The sequence below is a fragment of the Lolium perenne genome, chromosome 2 (assembly GCF_019359855.2).
Source record: "Lolium perenne isolate Kyuss_39 chromosome 2, Kyuss_2.0, whole genome shotgun sequence".
In the NCBI taxonomy this organism is placed as follows: Eukaryota; Viridiplantae; Streptophyta; class Magnoliopsida; order Poales; family Poaceae; genus Lolium; species Lolium perenne.
The window spans coordinates 27,449,188-27,469,887 of record NC_067245.2 but is presented as its reverse complement, the minus strand read 5'-3'; the positions used below and the strand labels follow the sequence as shown (position 1 = coordinate 27,469,887).

Here is a 20,700-nt window from a genome sequence, read left to right as displayed (position 1 = left end):
GCTTATCCTCGGAGGAGGCATGTGGCTGAGTATGGATTTCCAGTTGGGATCGCAATATCGCATTGGCTGAGGTGCCCCGGCCGGCCCCATCTCGGTTGTTTTTTCTCAGCTCGGGTGAAAATGTCTGTATTGCTGATGGAGCAGTCAAGTGAGAGGATAATTGTCCACTGTTCTTTTGGGACGTGTTTGATTTGTGTTCGGTTCAATCTTGCTCTGCAAATTTGGTGTTGAATTTAATTACGTGGGTGCACCCGGCACCGTGTGGGTTTGCGCCCTCACACCCACAAAATTATTACAGAGTTTGGGTAGCTACATGGTGCGCAACATTTAGCAAGGAACACGTCCCTTTGCGTGTGAAAAGAAAAGGCTGTGTACACTTGACAAGTTACCGTTGCTGTTGTCAAAACATGTCCCTGTCCCTCTTTTCTTTAGTGTTATGTGCATCACAAAAACATACTAAATGTTTCTATATGTGGCAAATTAAAAAAAATCATATTCTTTTAGAGCATGTAAACATGCATTTGTTTATTTCTTACAAATGCTCTCACATCATCATTGATACAAAATACAAAGTGTGTCAGCTTGAAGGGCGAAAACAAATATCAATATCAACTACCATGATACATATAATATTTGGGACTCTCTAATCATCATCTAGCTGAAAATAGAATTGGGCTCAAGTCAGATTTCCCCCAACCCAATTCAATCCCACGCCCACTCATTAATTCAGTTTCCCCCCCCCCCCCCCCCCCCCCCCCCTCGTCAGTTTTGTCAGCCACGTCAGTCCCAAAAAAAAAACCGACTAAAAAACCATCTCATTATTTCAGTCTGGTTCAGCTGGGCTCCAGTCAGCTTTCGGTCCGGTTTTAGCTGGGCTCCTGTCAGCTCTTCTTCGGCCTTACAAATAAAACAAAAAAAAAGCCTAGGCCTTGTCTAACAACTCTCTCCACGTCACCATCCCATCTCTTCTTCCTCCTCACGCAAAGCAGGCTGGACTAGCGACGGGAACGGAGGGGGAGAAGAGAACACAGATCGGGAACCGGGAAGAGAAAGATTCACAACAACTGATGGATGGTAATGAGGAACCCTACCTCAAAATGAAGGCCAATGAAGCTAGGCAAGATTTGGCACCTCCATCCGTCTCACCACAGGTACGTGATACTCCTCATCCATACTTCTGAATTTCTACATCGCAGAATAGAAGGAATCACACAGCATCAGACACTCTCTGAATAGAATAGAAGGAATAGCTAGTGATTTACCTTCCCTTTGGTCCCCGCGACATGAATCACCTTCATCCGCGCGATGGGCTCCTCCAGCTCCAGAATCTGCTCGCACCGTCACAGCCAAATCCACCCGAATCAGACAGTACATCCCAACAGGATTCACAACCGAATTGGCGGGCATGGGAGAAGGAGGGGGATAACGGACCTGGATGTAGCGCTCGAGGAGCTCCCACTGGTTGCCCCGGTTGTGTGCACGCGCACCTTCTGCAAGATGAGCCGGCCCAGCACGTCCTCGTACTCCTCCGCCATCGCCGCCACACCGCCTGCTGTTCCATCCCCGAATCCCAGCCCAACACAGCAGCGATCAGTACACAATACATCTCGCCCAGCAAACAATAACATGAACACTGATTTAATGAAAAATCTGGAAAATAAAGAATGAAAGACTGAGAAAAAAAATAACTGAGATATTTAACTGACACTTGGTAAAGTAGCTAGCACAAAGTAAAGATTTTATGGCAAAAATATGAGAAGTGCTGGCAAGAATTGAGAATGTGTTACTTGCCTTTACTTTACGGGGATTCTTTTCTCTGAAGTAATCTGTTTCAATCATACCTACACGAGAATGTACCGAGAACACCTGAAGTAAAAACCAGAACAACGCAAAATAATATAATCAGATCATGTGCGGTCTTTTTCCAGCTTTACTAACCGTCATCGTGTAGGTAGTTTAAATGGTCAGTCTGGGATATTATAATCGCCTTCTCAACTGCGGGAAACTCTGCCTCCAGCTGCTGCAACCTAAGCATCAAACCATGCCCTCTAGAAGCAGCGGCCATCACATCTTCATGCAGGTCGTGAAAAATTTCCGCGGCAAACCTTTTGAAATGAGGGAAACACAAGAGCTATTCAGTACAAATGGAGACAGTGGCATATTGACATACAGAACACAATTTTAATACAATTATTATGACATGGATATAAGCATTTCCTGAGATTTCGCTGGCTTGCCTTATCACAGCATAGTACCCAATATTGTACTGGGTTAGGAGATACATGTCCACCTTATACAATTTCTGCGAGGCAAGAAATTCAGAAAAAAACTTAGCAAGGAAAGTCCTGAAATCCCATTACTGAAAATATGATACATAAGACCGAAGTGGATCAAACTGAGAAAACAACGACTGAGGACAAACTGAGAAAACAATGACTGAAAACAGAGAAACTAGCGCTAACTGACAGTACTGACGGGAGCACACAGCCAAGAAAACTAAGAGAGACTGGCAACGGACCTGGAACGGAGGCCATCCGCTGTCGTGTGGTAGCAAATCTCCCTAGCAGCGAGAGAGCTATGAGCGCGGCGGCGGAAGAATAGGAACCCGGGCAGGCATCACGCTGATTCTTCGAGCTTCCCAATGCGCCTGTGGGCTGCGGCTGCGCCCGCCGCTCGTCTGTTTTTCACGCCGGGATGGGACGGCCCTTTACTGAAATCCCATTACTGAAAATATGATACATAAGACCGAAGTGGATCAAACTGAGAAAACAATGACTGAGGACAAACTGAGAAAACAATGACTGAAGACAGAGAAACTAGCGCTAACTGACAGAGGCTGAAGAAAGGAATAATGAGGTACTAGCGCTGAAAAACTGAAGATGAATTGAGCTTGATATGAGAGCATTGAGGACTGAAGAATGACACTACAAAACTGAGGGACGGAGAAAGAGCGATTAACTGAAGAATAATGACTAAAGCTTGAAAGACAGAGATAACTGAATACTGACATGGCGGAGAATGAGTGACGGAGAAGGAGATGTACAATGAGTGACAGAAAAATGATAAAAACTGAGACTGAAACTGACTATGACAATGACTAAAGCTTCAAAGACAGAGATAACTGAATACTGACATGGCGGAGAATGAGTGACGGAGAAGGAGATGTACAATGAGTGACAGGAAAATGATAAAAACTGAGACTAAAACTGACTATGACAATGAGCGATAAACTGAAGAATAAAACTAAGACTATGAACTGAGAAAATCGAATAATTAGAGAAATAAGCGACAAGTAATGAGGGACGGAAAACTGAAGAATAACACTGATCAAATATTAAATCTGACAAATGAATAATGATGCAAACTGAGATTAATGAAAACCTGTTTCATCTGAGTTCAAATATTTCTTGTACAATTGCTGATTTTAAAGATACTCATTTTCTACTGCAGGATTCAGGGATGTACTCACAACATATTGATGTCCAGGATGAATTCTTCAGTCAGGTATGCATACAAATAACAATACAGTATAATTATATTCTCATACATAAGGATGCAACAAGAAAAATCCATAATTCACATAATCTTTGTGACAGGAAGGATTCACATACACGGGATTCCTTCTTGGTGCTATGGCGGGGTCTGCAAATAATCAAGAACCTTATGCTCAGGTATTTGCTAAAATAATGGTTAATACAAAAACAACTATTAAAAAGAACACCTTCTGCTTGTTGCATATGTAATAACAATTATTGATTACCAGGATTCAAAGAGCAAAGACACAAAATCAGAACTGACTCAGGAAAACGACGCAAACTCATCATCTACATTGCTTCTCCAACAAGATGATGATCCATGGAATCTAACCATGTTCGACAACTTGGAGCTAGACCAGGTGATTACATTTAAATGCTGATTATATAGTATATTCAAAAAAGTACAAACTTTTAAATATAATTACATGCATGCAGCTTTATGATAATGCTGATGGAGAACAAAACAAGCAGAGGGGAAAAGAAAAGGCAGAGTTTTACCATGATCAAGAATCGACGAGCACGGTGATTCGCAATCACACCCAAGCAAATTCAAATGAAGACCAACAAAAAGACATAACTGAAGAAGATATCCATATATTCCTAGAAAATGAAGAATTAGCTGATGAGGGAAAAGAAATGGATGAAGATACACAAAATGACAACAGCCAGTTAAAACCTGAAATGGGAATGGAGTTCCAGACAAGAGAAGAAGCTCAGAAGTTCTTCAACTTATATGCTTACAACGTTGGCTTCTCGGTCAGCATTGTCTCTTCTTACCGTACTACAAGCAAAAAACGAAATAATGAGGTAATAAGGTTCACTATGAAGTGTAACAAGTACGGCAAAACAAATGAACAAGAATCTGCACAAATAGTACCACAGAGACAGAGCACAGTCATAGCAAAAACAGACTGCAAAGTTGAGATGGTGGTCAGTGAGAAAAAGGGGATGTGGCGAATCACCGGGCTTATCCTTTTGCACAACCATGAACTATGCCCGCAGAGCAGATTTTACAGATCACACATTTACATGTCAGATGGTGAAAAAGAAATGATTAGGACCATGAAACATTGCAACATGCCCACTAGAGACATGGTTGCTGTCTTGGCATACATACGAGGAGGGATGGCCCAACTACCGTACAACAAGAGAAAGGTGAGCAACTACAGCACCACTATAAATAGGGAGGTCACAAACAATGACATGATGGAGGTGTTGGATTGGTTTTCAAAAAAAAAAGACTGAAAACCCAGGGTTCTATCACTCACTTGACTTAGACAAGGACAACAAAGTAAGGAGTGTATTTTGGGCAGATGCAAGGGCAATCCTATATTACGACATATGTGGTGACTGTGTGAGCTTTGACACAACATTCCTAACAAATAAGTATAATCTTCCGTTTGCACCATTTGTTGGAGTGTCACCACATGGAAAAACCTACCTATTTGCATGTGCATTCATTGTCAATGAAACATCAGAGAGTTTTGAATGGTGCTTCCGGGAGTTTAAAAAAGCAATGGGTGGAAAGTCACCAAAAACAATTATAACTGACCAAGATAGAGGGATGGCAAGTGCAATACCAGCTATTTTCAAAGATGTTGTACATCTCAGATGCTGTTTGTTTCATATTAAAAAGAAAATTGATGATAAAGGAGGCCCACTTTTTCAAGCAAATGAGGGCCTATATGAGGAACTACAAGACATCATTGACAAATCTTTGACAGTCCATGAATTTGAAACACTATGGCAAGCAATGATCAATGAGTACAGTGTGGGGCATATTAAGATATTTCAGGATCTTTGGAAAAGTAGAGAGAAGTGGGTTCCAGTTTATTTCAAGAATAAGTTCTTCCCATTCATCCAAACTACAGCAAGAAGCAAAGGCACTAACGCATTGTTCAAGAAAGGGGTAGGACCACAATTTAGTATGACAAGCTTCCTACGGGAATACCAGCGCATAATGGATAATATGCATGCAGTGGAGGATGAACTAGATCATAATGCAATCAACAAAAAAGTTAAGGAGAAGAAGTTCATCACTGAATACTGCATTGAAAGGCAGGCACATGAGCTATACAATATTTCAATCTTTATGAAATTCCAGAAAAACTTAAAGGATGTTACAAGACTACATATAAGAGAAGAAGTGAAAGGCAAGATGTACTGGGTGTTTCAGGCAATAAATTATCCAATAAAAGAGCACAAACAAAGAGATTACCTAGTTCAAGTGAATGAAGAAAACCAAGAGTATTCATGCATTTGCTGCAAGTTTGATAAAGATGGTTGATACGTCTCCAACGTATCGATAATTTCTTATGTTCCATGCCACATTATTGATGTTATCTACATGTTTTATGCACACTTTATGTCATATTCGTGCATTTTCTGGAACTAACCTATTAACAAGATGCCGAAGTGCCGCTTTGTTTCTGCTGTTTTTGGTTTCAAATCCTAGTAAGGAAATATTCTCGGAATTGGACGAAATCAAAGCCCGTGGGCCTATTTTTCCACGAAGCTTCCGAAGTCCGAAGACGAAACGAAGAGGGGCCACAGGGTGGCCAAACCCTAGGCGGCGCGGCCCCACCCCCGGCCGCGCCGGCCTATGGTCCTGGGCCCCGTGCCGCCTCTTGACTTGCCCTTCCGCCTACTTAAAGCCTCCGTGACGAAACCCCGCACGAGAGCCACGATACGGAAAACCTTCCGGAGACGCCGCCAACGCCGATCCCATCTCGGGGATCCAGAGATCGCCTCCGGCACCCTGCCGGAGAGGGGAATCATCTCCCGGAGGACTCTACGCCGCCATGGTCGCCTCCGGTGTGATGTGTGAGTAGTCTACCCCTGGACTATGGGTCCATAGCAGTAGCTAGATGGTTGTCTTCTCCCCATTGTGCTATCATTGTCGGATCTTGTGAGCTGCCTAACATGATCAAGATCATCTATCTGTAATTCTATATGTTGCGTTTGTTGGGATCCGATGAATAGAGAATACTTGTTATGTTGATTATCAAAGCTATGTCTATGTGTTGTTTATGATCTTGCATGCTCTCCGTTATTAGTAGATGCTCTGGCCAAGTTGATGCTAGTAACTCCAAGAGGGAGTATTTATGCTCGATAGTGGGTTCATGTCTCCGTGAATCTGGAGGGGTGACAAGAACCTCTAAGGTTATGGATGTGCTGTTGCCACTAGGGATAAAACATGAGTGCGATGTTCAAGGATGTAGTCACTAGTTACATTACGCGCAATACTTAATGCAATTGTCGGTTGTTAGCAACTTAATACTGGAGGGGGTTCGGATGATAACCGGAAGGTGGACTTTTTAGGCAGAGATGCCGTTGGATGGCGGTCTCTGTCCTTTGTCGTAATGCGCAATTAAATCTCACTATACTCATCATGATATGTATGTGGATTGTCATGCTCTCGTTATTTGTCAATTGCCCAAGCTGTAATTTGTTCACCCAACATGCTTGTTTGTCTTATGGGAGAGACACCTCTAGTGAACTGTGGACCCCGGTCCAATTCTCTATCTTGAAATACACCCATCTATTGCAATACTTGTTCTACTGTTTTCTGCAAACAATCATCTTCCACACAATACGGTTAATCCTTTGTTACAGCAAGCCGGTGAGATTGACAACCTCACTGTTTCGTTGGGGCAAAGTACTTTGGTTGTGTTGTGCAGGTTCCACGTTGGCGCCGGAATCCCTGGTGTTGCGCCGCACTACATCCCGCCGCCATCAACCTTCAACGTGCTTCTTGACTCCTACTGGTTCGATAAACCTTGGTTTCTTGCGAGGAAACCTGTCGCCGTACGCATCACACCTTCCACTTGGGGTTCCCAATGAGCGTGTGCTTTACGCGTCATCAAGCTAAATTTCTCGGCGCCGTTGCCGGGAGATCAAGACACGCCGCAAGGGGAGTCTCCACTTCTCAATCTCTTTACTTTGTTTTTGTCTTGCTTAGTTTTATTTACTACTTTGTTTGCTGCACTAAATCAAAATACAAAAAAATTAGTTGCTAGTTTTACTTTATTTGCTATCTTGTTTGCTATATCAAAAGCACAAAAAAATTAGTTACTTGCATTTACTTTATCTAGTTTGTTTTATTTACTGTTGCTAAAATGGCCAACGCTGAAAATACTAAGTTGTGTGACTTCACAACCACAAATAATAATGATTTCTTATGCACACCTATTGCTCCACCTGCTACTACAAAGCAGAATTCTTTGAAATTAAACACCTTTATCGAATCTTGTTATGCGAGAGCAATTTTCTCAGTGTTAGTTACGATGATCTTGCTGCCCATCTTAATAATTTTGTTGAACTATGTGAAATGCAAAAATATAAAGATGTAGATGGTGATATTATTAAACTAAAATTGTTCCCTTTCTCATTAAGAGGAAGAGCTAAAGATTGGTTGCTATCTCTGCCTAAGAATAGTATTGATTCATGGACTAAATGCAAGGATGCTTTTATTGGTAGATATTATCCCCCTGCTAAAATTATATCTTTGAGGAGTAGCATAATGAATTTTAAACAATTAGATACTGAACATGTTGCTCAAGCTTGGGAAAGAATGAAATCTCTGGTTAAAAATTGCCCAACCCATGGACTGACTACTTGGATGATCATCCAAACCTTCTATGCAGACTAAATTTTTCTTCATGAATTTATTGGATTCAGCTGCTGGAGGTACCTTTATGTCCATCACTCTTGGTGAAGCAACAAAGCTTCTTGATAATATGATGATCAACTACTCTGAATGGCACACGGAAAGAGCTCCACAAGGTAAGAAGGTAAATTCTGTCGAAGAAACCTCTTCCTTGAGTGATAAGATAGATGCTATTATGTCTATGCTTGTGAATGATAGGACTAATATTGATCCTAATAATGTTCCATTAGCTTCATTGGTTGCACAAGAAGAACATGTTGATGTAAACTTCATTAAAAATAATAATTTCAACAACAACGCTTACCGGAACAATTCTAGTAACAACTATAGGCCATATCCTTATAATAATGGCAACGGCTATGGTAATTCTTATGGGAATTCTTACAACAATAATAGGAGTTCACCCCCTGGACTTGAAGCCATGCTTAAAGAATTTATTAGTACACAAACTGCTTTTAACAAATCTGTTGAAGAAAAGCTTGGGGAAATTGATATACTTGCTTCTAAAGTTGATAGTCTTGCTGCTGATGTTGATCTTTTGAAATCGAAAGTTTTGCCTAATTAAAATCATCATAATAAAATTGTTACTACAGCAAATGCCATTCAAGTTAGAATTAATGAGAATATAAGATTAATGGCTGAACTGCGTGCTAGGTGGGATAGAGAAGAAAATGAAAAACTAGCTAAAGAGAAGAATGTAGCTAAAGTTTGGACTATTACCACCACTAGTAATGCTAATGCTACACATGTTGCTGCACCTCCTACTAATAATAATAAAAGAATTGGTGTTAGCAATGTTTCCACTTCTAATGCAAAGCGCGAAAAAGCTGCTGAAATCGCTAAAGCTATTAAATCGCTCGTGATAAAGTCGCTGAAATTTTTTCCAACATTGGGGATGATGATCCCATTGCTTTAGATTATAATGGTTTGAATTTTGATGATTGCCACATCTCTGAAGTTATAAAGTTCTTGCAAAAACTTGCTAAAAGTCCTAATGCTGGTGCTATAAATTTGGCCTTTACACATCATATTACAAATGCTCTCATTAAAGCTAGAGAAGAGAAACTAGAGCGTGAAACCTCTATTCCTAAAAAGCTAGAGGATGGTTGGGAGCCCATCATTAAGATGAAGGTTAAAGATTTTGATTGTAATGCTTTATGTGATCTTGGTGCAAGTATTTCTGTTATGCCTAAGAAAATTTATAATATGCTTGACTTGCCACCGCTGAAAAATTGTTATTTGGATGTTAATCTTGCTGATCATTCTACAAAGAAACCTTTGGGTAAGGTTGATAATGTTCGCATTACCGTTAACAATAACCTTGTTCCCGTTGATTTTGTTGTCTTGGATATTGAATGCAATGCATCTTGTCCCATTATATTGGGAAGACCTTTTCTTCGAACTGTTGGTGCTATTATTGATATGAAGGAAGGTAATATAAAATATCAATTTCCTCTCAAGAAAGGTATGGAACACTTCCCTAGAAAGAGAATTAAGTACCCTTTTGATTCTATTATGAGAACAAATTATGATGTTGACACTTCGTCTCTTGATAATACTTGATACACACTTTCTGCGCCTAGCTGAAAGGCGTTAAAGAAAAGCGCTTATGGGAGACAACCCATGTTTTTACCTACAGTACTTTGTTTTTATTTTGTGTCTTGGAAGTTGTTTACTACTGTAGCAACCTCTCCTTATCTTAGTTTTGTGTTTTGTTGTGCCAAGTTAAGCCGTTGATAGAAAAGTAAGTACTAGATTTGGATTATCAAGCGCAGTTCCAGATTTCTTTGCTGTCACGAATCTGGGTCCACCTCCCTGTAGGTAGCTCAGAAAATTAAGCCAATTTATGTGCATGATCCTCAGATATGTACGCAACTTTCATTAAATTTGAGCATTTTCATTTGAGCAAGTATGGTGCCATTTTAAAATTCATCAATACGAACTGTTCTGTTTTGACAGATTCTGCCTTTTATTTCGCATTGCCTCTTTTGCTATGTTGGATGAATTTCTTTGATCCACTAATGTCCAGTAGCATTATGCAATGTCCAGAAGTGTTAAGAATGATTGTGTCACCTCTGAATATGTTAATTTATATTGTGCACTAACCCTCTAATGAGTTGTTTCGAGTTTGGTGTGGAGGAAATTTTCAAGGATCAAGAGAGGAGTATGATGCAACATGATCAAGGAGAGTGAAAGCTCTAAGCTTGGGTATGCCCCGGTGGTTCACCCCTGCATATATTAAGAAGACTCAAGCGTCTAAGCTTGGGGATGCCCAAGGCATCCCCTTCTTCATCGACAACATTATCAGGTTCCTCCCCTGAAACTATATTTTTATTCCATCACATCTTATGTGCTTTTTCTTGGAGCGTCGGTTTGTTTTTGTTTTTGTTTTGTTTGAATAAAATGGATCCTAGAATTCACTTTATGGGAGAGAGACACGCTCCGCTGTAGCATATGGACAAGTATGTCCTTGGTTTCTACTCATAGTATTCATGGCGAAGTTTCTCCTTCGTTAAATTGTTATATGGTTGGAATTGGAAAATGATACATGTAGTAATTGCTATAAATGTCTTGGGTAATGTGATACTTGGCAATTGTTGTGCTCATGATTAAGCTCTTGCATCATATGCTTTGCACCCATTAATGAAGAAATACATAGAGCATGCTAAAATTTGGTTTGCATATTTGGTTTCTCTAAGGTCTAGATAATTTCTAGTATTGAGTTTGAACAACAAGGAAGACGGTGTAGAGTCTTATAATGTTTTCAATATGTCTTTTATGTGAGTTTTGCTGCACCGGTTCATCCTTGTGTTTGTTTCAAATAAGCCTTGCTAGCCTAAACCTTGTATCGAGAGGGAATACTTCTCATGCATCCAAAATACTTGAGCCAACCACTATGCCATTTGTGTCCACCATACCTACCTACTATATGGTATTTTCCGCCATTCCAAAGTAAATTTCTTGAGTGCTACCTTTAAAATTCCATCATTCACCTTTGCAATATATAGCTCATGGGACAAATAGCTTAAAAACTATTGTGGTATTGAATATGTAATTATGCACTTTATCTCTTATTAAGTTGCTTGTTGTGCGATAACCATGTTTACTGGGGACGCCATCAACTTTTCATTGTTGAATTTCATGTGAGTTGCTATGCATGTTCGTCTTGTCTGAAGTAAGGGCGATCTACACTGAGTTGAATGGTTTGAGCATGCATATTGTTAGAGAAGAACATTGGGCCGCTAACTAAAGCCATGATCCATGGTGGAAGTTTCAGTTTTGGACAAACATCCTCAAATCTCTAATGGGAAAAGAATTAATTGTTGTTGAATGCTTAAAGCATTAAAAGAGGAGTCCATTATCTGTTGTCTATGTTGTCCCGGTATGGATGTCTAAGTTGAGAATAATCAAAAGCGAGAAATCCAAATGCGAGCTTTCTCCTTAGACCTTTGTACAGGCGACATAGAGGTACCCCTTTGTGATACTTGGTTAAAGCATATGTATTGCGGTGATAATCCAGGTAGTCCAAGCTAATTAGGACAAGGTGCGGGCACTATTAGTACACTATGCATGAGGCTTGCAACTTATAAGATATAATTTACATGATGCATATGCTTTATTACTACCGTTGACAAAATTGTTTCATGTTTTCAAAATCAAAGCTCTAGCACAAATATAGCAATCGATGCTTTTCCTCTATGGAGGACCATTCTTTTACTTTCAATGTTGAGTCAGTTCACCTATTTCTCTCCACCTCAAGAAGCAAACACTTGTGTGAATTGTGCATTGATTCCTACATACTTGCTTATTGCACTTATTATATTACTCTATGTTGACAATATCCATGAGATATACATGTTACAAGTTGAAAGCAACCGCTGAAACTTAATCTTCTTTTGTGTTGCTTCAATGCCTTTACTTTGAATTATTGCTTTATGAGTTAACTCTTATGCAAGACTTATTGATGCTTGTCTTGAAGTGCTATTCATGAAAAGTCTTTGCTTTATGATTCACTTGTTTACTCATGTCATATACATTGTTTTGATCGCTGCATTCACTACATATGCTTTACAAATAGTATGATCAAGATTATGATGGCATGTCACTCCAAAAATTATCTGTGTTATCGTTTTACCTACTCGGGACGAGCAGAACTAAGCTTGGGGATGCTGATACGTCTCCAACGTATCGATAATTTCTTATGTTCCATGCCACATTATTGATGTTATCTACATGTTTTATGCACACTTTATGTCATATTCGTGCATTTTCTGGAACTAACCTATTAACAAGATGCCGAAGTGCCGATTCTTTGTTTCTGCTGTTTTTGGTTTCAGAAATCCTAGTAAGGAAATATTCTCGGAATTGGACGAAATCAAAGCCCAGGGGCCTATTTTTCCACGAAGCTTCCAGAAGTCCGAAGACGAAACGAAGAGGGGCCACAGGGTGGCCAAACCCTAGGGTGGCGCGTCCCCACCCCTGGCCGCGTCGGCCTATGGTCTGGGCCCCCCGTGCCGCCTCTTGACTTGCCCTTCCGCCTACTTAAAGCCTCCGTGACGAAACCCCCAGTACCGAGAGCCACGATACGGAAAACCTTCCAGAGACGCCGCCAACGCCGATCCCATCTCGGGGGATCCAGGAGATCGCCTCCGGCACCCTGCCGGAGAGGGGAATCATCTCCCGGAGGACTCTACGCCGCCATGGTCGCCTCCGGTGTGATGTGTGAGTAGTCTACCCCTGGACTATGGGTCCATAGCAGTAGCTAGATGGTTGTCTTCTCCCCATTGTGCTATCATTGTCGGATCTTGTGAGCTGCCTAACATGATCAAGATCATCTATCTGTAATTCTATATGTTGCGTTTGTTGGGATCCGATGAATAGAGAATACTTGTTATGTTGATTATCAAAGCTATGTCTATGTGTTGTTTATGATCTTGCATGCTCTCCGTTATTAGTAGATGCTCTGGCCAAGTTGATGCTAGTAACTCCAAGAGGGAGTATTTATGCTCGATAGTGGGTTCATGTCTCCGTGAATCTGGAGGGGTGACAAGAACCTCTAAGGTTATGGATGTCTTTGTGCCACTAGGGATAAAACATTAGTGCTATGTTCAAGGATGTAGTCACTAGTTACATTACGCGCAATACTTAATGCGGTTGTCTGTTGTTAGCAACTTAATATCGAGGGGGTTCGGATGATAACTGAAGGTGGACTTTTTAGGCATAGATGCGATTGGATGGCGGTCTATGTACTTTGTCGTAATGCCCAATTAAATCTCACTATACTCATCATGATATGTATGTGCATTGTCATGCTCTCTTTATTTGTCAATTGCCCAAGCGTAATTTGTTCACCCAACATGTTGTTTGTCTTATGGGAGAGACACCTCTAGTGAACTGTGGACCCGGTCCAATTCTCTATACTTGAAATACAATCTCTTGCAATACTTGTTCTCTTGTTTCTGCAAACAATCATCTTCCACACAATACGGTTAATCCTTTGTTACAGCAAGCCGGTGAGATTGACAACCTCACTTTGTTTCGTTGGGGCAAAGTACTTTGGTTGTGTTGTGCAGTTCCACATTAGCGCCGGAATCCCTGGTGTTGCGCCGCACTACATCCCGCCGCCGATGGCGTGTAACTCACACGTTCGTTGGGAACCCCAAGAGGAAGGTATGATGCGCACAGCAGCAAGTTTTCCCTCGAGAAAGAAACCAAGGTTTATCGAACCAGGAGGAGCCAAGAAGCACGTTGAAGGTTGATGGCGGCGGGATGTAATGCGGCGCAACACCAGGGATTCCGGCGCCAACGTGGAACCTGCACAACACAACCAAAGTACTTTGCCCCAACGAAACAGTGAGGTTGTCAATCTCACCGGCTTGGTGTAACAAAGGATTAACCGTATTGTGTGGAAGATGATTGTTTGCAGAAAACAGTAGAACAAGTATTGCAGAGATTGTATTTCAAGAAAGAAAATTGGACCGGGGTCCACAGTTCACTAGAGGTGTCTCTCCCATAAGACAAACAAGATGTTGGGTGAACAAATTACGATTGGGCAATTGACAAATAAAGAGAGCATGACCATGCACATACATATCATGATGAGTATAGTGAGATTTAATTGGGCATTACGACAAAGTACATAGACCGCCATCCAACCGCATCTATGCCTAAAAAGTCCACCTTCAAAGTTATCATCCGAACCCTCCGTATTAAGTTGCAAAGCAACAAGACAATTGCATTAAGTATGGTGCGTAATGTAATCAACAAATACATCCTTAGACATAGCATCAATGTTTTATCCCTAGTGGCAACAGCACAACACAACCTTAGAACTTTCTCACATCGTCCTGTGTGTCAATGCGAGCATGAACCCACTATCGATCATAAGTACTCCCTCGTGGAGTTACAAGCATCTACTTGGCCAGATCATCTACTAGTAACGGAAAGCATGCAAGATCATAACCAACACGAAGATATAACTTTGATAATCAACATAACAAGTATTCTCTATTCATCGGATCCCAACAAACGCAACATATAGAATTACGTATAGATGATCTTGATCATGTTAGGCAGCTCACAAGATCCGACAATGATAGCACAATGGGGAGAAGACAACCATCTAGCTACTGCTATGGACCCATAGTCCAGTGGGTAGACTACTCACACATCACACCGGAGGCGACCATGGCGGCGTAGAGTCCTCCGGAGATGATTCCCCTCTCGGCAGGTGCCGGAGGCGATCTCCCTGGATCCCCCGAGATGGGATCGGCGTTGGCGGCGTCTCTGGAAGGTTTTCCGTATCGTGGCTCTCGCACCGGGGTTTCGTCACGGAGGCTTTAAGTAGGCGGAAGGGCAAGTCAAGAGGCGGCACGGGGGCCCACACCATAGGCCGGCGCGGCCAGGTGGGGCCGCGCCGCCCTAGGGTTTGGCCACCCCGTGGCCCCTCTTCGTCTCGTCTTCGGACTTGGAAGCTTCGTGGAAAAATAGGCCCCTCGGGCTTTGATTTCGTCCAATTCCGAGAATATTTCATTACTAGGATTTCTGAAACCAAAACAGCAGAAAACAAAGAATCGGCACTTCGGCATCTTGTTAATAGGTTAGTTCCAGAAAATGCACGAATATGACATAAAGTGTGCATAAATCATGTAGATAACATCAATAATGTGGCATGGAACATAAGAAATTATCGATACGTCGGAGACGTATCAGCATCCCCAAGCTTAGTTCTGCTCGTCCCGAGCAGGTAAAACGATAACACAGATAATTTCTGGAGTGACATGCCATCATAATCTTGATCATACTATTTGTAAAGCATATGTAGTGAATGCAGCGATCAAAACAATGTATATGACATGAGTAAACAAGTGAATCATAAAGCAAAAACTTTTCATGAATAGCACTTCAAGACAAGCATCAATAAGTCTTGCATAAGAGTTAACTCATAAAGCAATAATTCAAAGTAAAGGCATTGAAGCAACACAAAAGAAGATTAAGTTTCAGCGGTTGCTTTCAACTTGTAACATGTATATCTCATGGATATTGTCAACATAGAGTAATATAAAAAGTGCAATATGCAAGTATGTAGGAATCAATGCACAGTTCACACAAGTGTTTGCTTCTTGAGGTGGAGAGAAATAGGTGAACTGACTCAACATTGAAAGTGAAAGAATGGTCCTCCATAGAGGAAAAGCATCGATTGCTATATTTGTGCTAGAGCTTTGATTTTGAAAACATGAAACAATTTTGTCAACGGTAGTAATAAAGCATATGCATTATGTAAATTATATCTTATAAGTTGCAAGCCTCATGCATAGTGTACCAATAGTGCCCGCACCTTGTCCTAATTAGCTTGGACTACCTGGATTATCACCGCAATACATATGCTTTAACCAAGTATCACAAAGGGGTACCTCTATGCCGCCTGTACAAAGGTCTAAGGAGAAAGCTCGCATTTGGATTTCTCGCTTTTGATTATTCTCAACTTAGACATCCATACCGGGACAACATAGACAACAGATAATGGACTCCTCTTTTAATGCTTTAAGCATTCAACAACAATTAATTCTTTTCTCATTAGAGATTTGAGGATGTTTGTCCAAAACTGAAACTTCCACCATGGATCATGGCTTTAGTTAGCGGCCCAATGTTCTTCTCTAACAATATGCATGCTCAAACCATTCAACTCAGTGTAGATCGCCCTTACTTCAGACAAGACGAACATGCATAGCAACTCACATGAAATTCAACAATGAAAAGTTGATGGCGTCCCGATAAACATGGTTATCGCACAACAAGCAACTTAATAAGAGATAAAGTGCATAATTACATATTCAATACCACAATAGTTTTTAAGCTATTTGTCCCATGAGCTATATATTGCAAAGGTGAATGATGGAATTTTAAAGGTAGCACTCAAGCAATTTACTTTGGAATGGCGGAAAATACCATGTAGTAGGTAGGTATGGTGGACACAAATGGCATAGTGGTTGGCTCAAGTATTTTGGATGCATGAGAAGTATTCCCTCTCGATACAAGGTTTAGGCTAGCAAGGCTTATTTGAAACAAACACAAGGATGAACCGGTGCAGCAAAACTCACATAAAAGACATATTGAAAACATTATAAGACTCTACACCGTCTTCCTTGTTGTTCAAACTCAATACTAGAAATTATCTAGACCTTAGAGAAACCAAATATGCAAACCAAATTTTAGCATGCTCTATGTATTTTTCATTAATTGGTGCAAAGCATATGATGCAAGAGCTTAATCATGAGCACAACAATTGCCAAGTATCACATTACCCAAGACATTAATAGCAATTACTACATGTATCATTTTCCAATTCCAACCATATAACAATTTAACGAAGGAGAAACTTCGCCATGAATACTATGAGTAGAAACCAAGGACATACTTGTCCATATGCTACAGCGGAGCGTGTCTTTCTCCCATAAAGTGAATGGTAGGATCCATTTTATTCAAACAAAACAAAAACAAAAACAAACCGACGCTCCAAGAAAAAGCACATAAGATGTGATGGAATAAAAATGTAGTTTCAGGGGAGGAACCTGATAATGTTGTCGATGAAGAAGGGGATGCCTTGGGCATCCCCAAGCTTAGACGCTTGAGTCTTCTTAATATATGCAGGGGTGAACCACCGGGGCATCCCCAAGCTTAGAGCTTTCACTCTCCTTGATCATGTTGCATCATACTCCTCTCTTGATCCTTGAAAACTTCCTCCACACCAAACTCGAAACAACTCATTAGAGGGTTAGTGCACAATATAAATTATCATATTCAGAGGTGACACAATCATTCTTAACACTTCTGGACATTGCATAATGCTACTGGACATTAGTGGATCAAAGAAATTCATCCAACATAGCAAAAGAGGCAATACGAAATAAAAGGCAGAATCTGTCAAAACAGAACAGTTCGTATTGACGAATTTTAAAATGGCACCAGACTTGCTCAGATGAAAATGCTCAAATTGAATGAAAGTTGCGTACATATCTGAGGATCATGCACGTAAATTGGCTTAATTTTCTGAGCTACCTACAGGGAGGTGGACCCAGATTCGTGACAACAAAGAAATCTGGAACTGTGCAGTAATCGAAATCTAGTACTTACTTTTCTATCAACGGCTTAACTTGGCACAACAAAACACAAAACTAAGATAAGGAGAGGTTGCTACAGTAGTAAACAACTTCCAAGACACAAAATAAAAACAAAGTACTGTAGGTAAAAACATGGGTTGTCTCCCATAAGCGCTTTTCTTTAACGCCTTTCAGCTAGGCGCAGAAAGTGTGTATCAAGTATTATCAAGAGACGGTGTGTCAACCTTACCTTGGGCTTTACCCTTACCTTTCTTATTGTTTTTCTTTCCCTTTGGTTTAGGAAATATATGATTTCCCCCTGGTATAGAGGTGAATTTCAGAGTGCCTTCTCCAACATCAATGACTGCTCCCAATAGTTTCAGCAGGGATCTTCCGAGTGTGAGTTTTCCTGTTTCAACAACAAGATAATCAATGGATATTGTTCTTCCAAAAATGGTTGTATGCACACCTGCGGCTATTCCTTTAGGAATTATAGTAGAGTTATCAATGAGAGTTATTTCTTCTCCTCCTTCCTCAACTCCCCAAAGTTTCAAAGATTTATAAATACTTTCAGGCATATGGCAAAATTCATACATAATATCACAGTAAGCATGGAGAGTTCGATCACCGATAACAATTTTAACAGCAGGATCCCACAATGAGAGTTTAGAGTTCATTAAAACTTGTTCAAGACGATTACGAACGTGGCAATAGTTATCATCCAAGCGAGATGTACTTATCTCGAGATTGTTTAATCTACTATATATGCTAGTGAGGGCTGAATCAAAGTTATTAGCTGAATCATGTGATGCAACCAACTTCTTTATGGCATTAAAAGCTTGATCCCCATTGCAATGAAGGAAATCTCCTCCCACTAAAGTATCCAAAGCATATCTATAGCGAACCATAAGACCAAAATAAAAATTACTAAGGAGAAAACTTAGAGTCATTTGAGGTTCGGCTTACGATAAGAAATAAAAATTCTAGACCAAGCATCCTTAAAACTCTCCTCATCCCCTTGTTTAAAAGTGAAGACTAATTCTTCAGGCGAAGAAGTAACAGGTTCAGAGCTAGACATGGTAACAAAAGTAACTAATTTTTTTATATTTTTAATATAGAGTGCAAGATAATAAAGCAACTAGATAAAGTAAATGCAAGTAACTAATTTTTTTGTGTTTTTTGATATAGCAAACAAGATAGCAAGTAAAGTAAAACTAGCAACTAATTTTTTTGTATTTTGATTTAGTGCAGCAAACAAAGTAGTAAATAAAACTAAGCAAGACAAAAACAAAGTAAAGAGATTGAGAAGTGGAGACTCCCCTTGCAGCGTGTCTTGATCTCCCCGGCAACGGCGTCAGAAAAAGAGCTTGATGGCGTGTAACTCACACGTTCGTTGGGAACCCCAAGAGGAAGGTATGATGCGCACAGCAGCAAGTTTTCCCTCAGAAAGAAACCAAGGTTTATCGAACCAGGAGGAGCCAAGAAGCACGTTGAAGGTTGATGGCAGCGGGATGTAGTGCGGCGCAACACCAGGGATTCCGGCGCCAACGTGGAACCTGCACAACACAACCAAAGTACTTTGCCCCAACGAAACAGTGAGGTTGTCAATCTCACCGGCTTGCTGTAACAAAGGATTAACCGTATTGTGTGGAAGATGATTGTTTGCAGAAAACAGTAGAACAAGTATTGCAGTAGATTGTATTTCAGTAAAGAAAATTGGACCGGGGTCCACAGTTCACTAGAGGTGTCTCTCCCATAAGACAAACAGCATGTTAGGTGAACAAATTACAGTTGGGCAATTGACAAATAAAGAGAGCATGACCATGCACATACATATCATGATGAGTATAGTGAGATTTAATTGGGCATTACGACAAAGTACATAGACCGCCATCCAACTGCATCTATGCCTAAAAAGTCCACCTTCAAAGTTATCATCCGAACCCTCCGGTATTAAGTTGCAAAGCAACAGACAATTGCATTAAGTATGGTGCGTAATGTAATCAACAACTACATCCTTAGACATAGCATCAATGTTTTATCCCTAGTGGCAACAAAGACAACACAACCTTAGAACTTTCTCACATCGTCCCTGTGTCAATGCAGGCATGAACCCACTATCGAGCATAAGTACTCCCTCTTGAAGTTACAAGCATCTACTTGGCCAGAGCATCTACTAGTAACGGAAAGCATGCAAGATCATAAACAACACGTAGATATAACTTTGATAATCAACATAACAAGTATTCTCTATTCATCGGATCCCAACAAACGCAACATATAGAATTACAGATAGATGATCTTGATCATGTTAGGCAGCTCACAAGATCCGACAATGATAGCACAATGGGGAGAAGACAACCATCTAGCTACTGCTATGGACCCATAGTCCAGGGGTAGACTACTCACACATCACACCGGAGGCGACCATGGCGGCGTAGAGTCCTCCGGGAGATGATTCCCCTCTCCGGCAGGGTGCCGGAGGCAATCTCCTGGATCCCCCGAGATGGGATCGGCGTTGGCGGCGTCTCTGGAAGGTTTTCCGTATCGTGGCTCTCGGTACTGGGGGTTTCGTCACGGAGGCTTTAAGTAGGCGGAAGGGCAAGTCAAGAGACGGCACGGGGGGCCCACACCATAGGCCGGCGCGGCCAGGGGTGGGGCCGCGCCGCCCTAGGGTTTGGCCACCCCGTGGCCCCTCTTCGTCTCGTCTTCGGACTTCTGGAAGCTTCGTGGAAAAATAGGCCCCTGGGCTTTGATTTCGTCCAATTCCGAGAATATTTCATTACTAGGATTTCTGAAACCAAAAACAGCAGAAAACAGCAACTGGCACTTCGGCATCTTGTTAATAGGTTAGTTCCAGAAAATGCACGAATATGACATAAAGTGTGCATAAATC

The 20,700-nt window shown here is 41.0% G+C and overlaps 1 protein-coding gene across 1 annotated transcript; it reads left to right on the top strand.

The window, feature by feature from the left end:
- Window positions 1-987: 987 nt before the first annotated feature.
- LOC127331550 (uncharacterized) lies at window positions 988-5,327 on the top strand. Its single transcript, XM_051357725.1, has 5 exons — window positions 988-1,151; window positions 3,451-3,504; window positions 3,597-3,671; window positions 3,764-3,895; window positions 3,972-5,327. The coding sequence occupies exons 1-5, from the start codon at window positions 1,068-1,070 to the stop codon at window positions 4,779-4,781; spliced, it is 1,155 nt and encodes a 384-aa protein (XP_051213685.1). The 5' UTR covers window positions 988-1,067; the 3' UTR covers window positions 4,782-5,327.
- The last annotated feature ends 15,373 nt before the right edge of the window (window positions 5,328-20,700 follow it).